Source organism: Hakea prostrata, chromosome 1, assembly GCF_041222555.1.
Source record: "Hakea prostrata isolate BN-2017 chromosome 1, UWA_Hpros_2, whole genome shotgun sequence".
In the NCBI taxonomy this organism is placed as follows: Eukaryota; Viridiplantae; Streptophyta; class Magnoliopsida; order Proteales; family Proteaceae; genus Hakea; species Hakea prostrata.
Genome location: NC_142600.1, coordinates 24097391 through 24098635, shown reverse-complemented (window position 1 = coordinate 24098635; position 1245 = coordinate 24097391). Strand labels below are relative to the sequence as shown.

Sequence of the window (1245 nt, the reverse complement as noted above, 5' to 3'; positions counted from 1 at the left end):
TCTGATAGACTCATTTTGAAACTCATTATTCAACATTGAATAGATGGCTTAGATTTATTTACGACATTCAATGCATGGTTGAACACACACACATTAAACCAGCAATATTCAACAAGTGTCATCCAGATCCACTCAAATAGGAGGAGTAATACCAAAACAGGTACCCATAGCTCCCTATAAATTGTCCTACACATAACCTTCCTTTCCATCTCACTTCTAATATCTCTTACAAATTCCAGCACTAGTTTCGCTCCTAGTATAACCATTTACAACCGATCATCCATCATGTGGAATAGAGCTCTCCTTCTATTGGTGTTCTTGCTTTTGGCCTCGATTCAGGCCATGCCTGTTTTCTCTAATCACCACCCGCAGGTCGACCATCAATTTGCCGTGCAAGATACCGATGGCAATGATCTCCAAGCAGGGGTGCCATACTACATCGTGTCAGCTATCAGAGGAGGTGTTGGTGGAGGTGTCTCGGTGGGTAAGAGAGAGAGATCCACCGGTCAAAGCCAAACCACCCATACACCTACAGTGCAGCAAAGCTCGTATGATAGGAACATGGGTACCCCAGTGATCTTGTCTCCAGCATCCTCAGAACGCCCAGAATTGGAACTGCCATCTACAGAAAGAGAGACAACGACAACAATTCAGGAATCGATGGATACAAACATTCGTTTCTCTGGAATTGAGAATAGAGTGTGGCAAGTGGAAGAGAGGAGGGCGCAAGCCGCAAATTGGTGGGTGTTTTCATCGTCGAGGAGTTCGAGTGTAAGGTACGTGACGCTGAGGGGAAAGCCAGGGCACCCAGGAGAGTCGACGGTGAGGAATTGGTTTAGAATCGAGAGGATAAGCAAAGGAGCCCCTATATATAGAATCGCTTACTGCCCCAACGTGTGCGAATCCTGCCACATAGTATGCGGAAGAGTTGGAATCACTAACGAGGGTGGTCAGAGATGGCTTTCGGTTTCAGAACAAAGAGAGTTCCCTTTCGTCTTCATTAGAGCTGGGAATGAAGAATAGAGAATGAAGAAAAGCTAACATGAAATGAAATAAGAGAAGGAAGAGTTCCTGAGACTAGCTGAGCAAGAATAATAGCAGAATGTGGAGCCTTCAGTTTTTCTTTCTTTTTCGTTATTGTGTTTCATAGCTCAATATCATTCAATTTTGATCTCCCTTTTTATTTTTTCAATAGTTTTTCGGTCCCTTTATCCTCTTTTCATGTGGCAATGGATGGTAGCCTAG

The 1245-nt window shown here is 43.9% G+C and overlaps 1 protein-coding gene across 1 annotated transcript; it reads left to right on the top strand.

Moving 5' to 3' along the window:
- The first annotated feature begins 285 nt into the window (after positions 1–285).
- LOC149028396 (kunitz trypsin inhibitor 5-like) lies at positions 286–1023 on the top strand. Its single transcript, XM_089148353.1, has one exon. It carries the CDS (start codon positions 286–288, stop codon positions 1021–1023), a length of 738 nt encoding a protein of 245 aa, XP_089004479.1.
- Positions 1024–1245: the final 222 nt, after the last annotated feature.

What these genes read in the sequence shown, in the direction of transcription:
- LOC149028396 (XM_089148353.1), top strand. Translation starts at nt 286, where the DNA reads ATGTGGAATAGAGCTCTCCTTCTATTGGTGTTCTTGCTTTTGGCCTCG.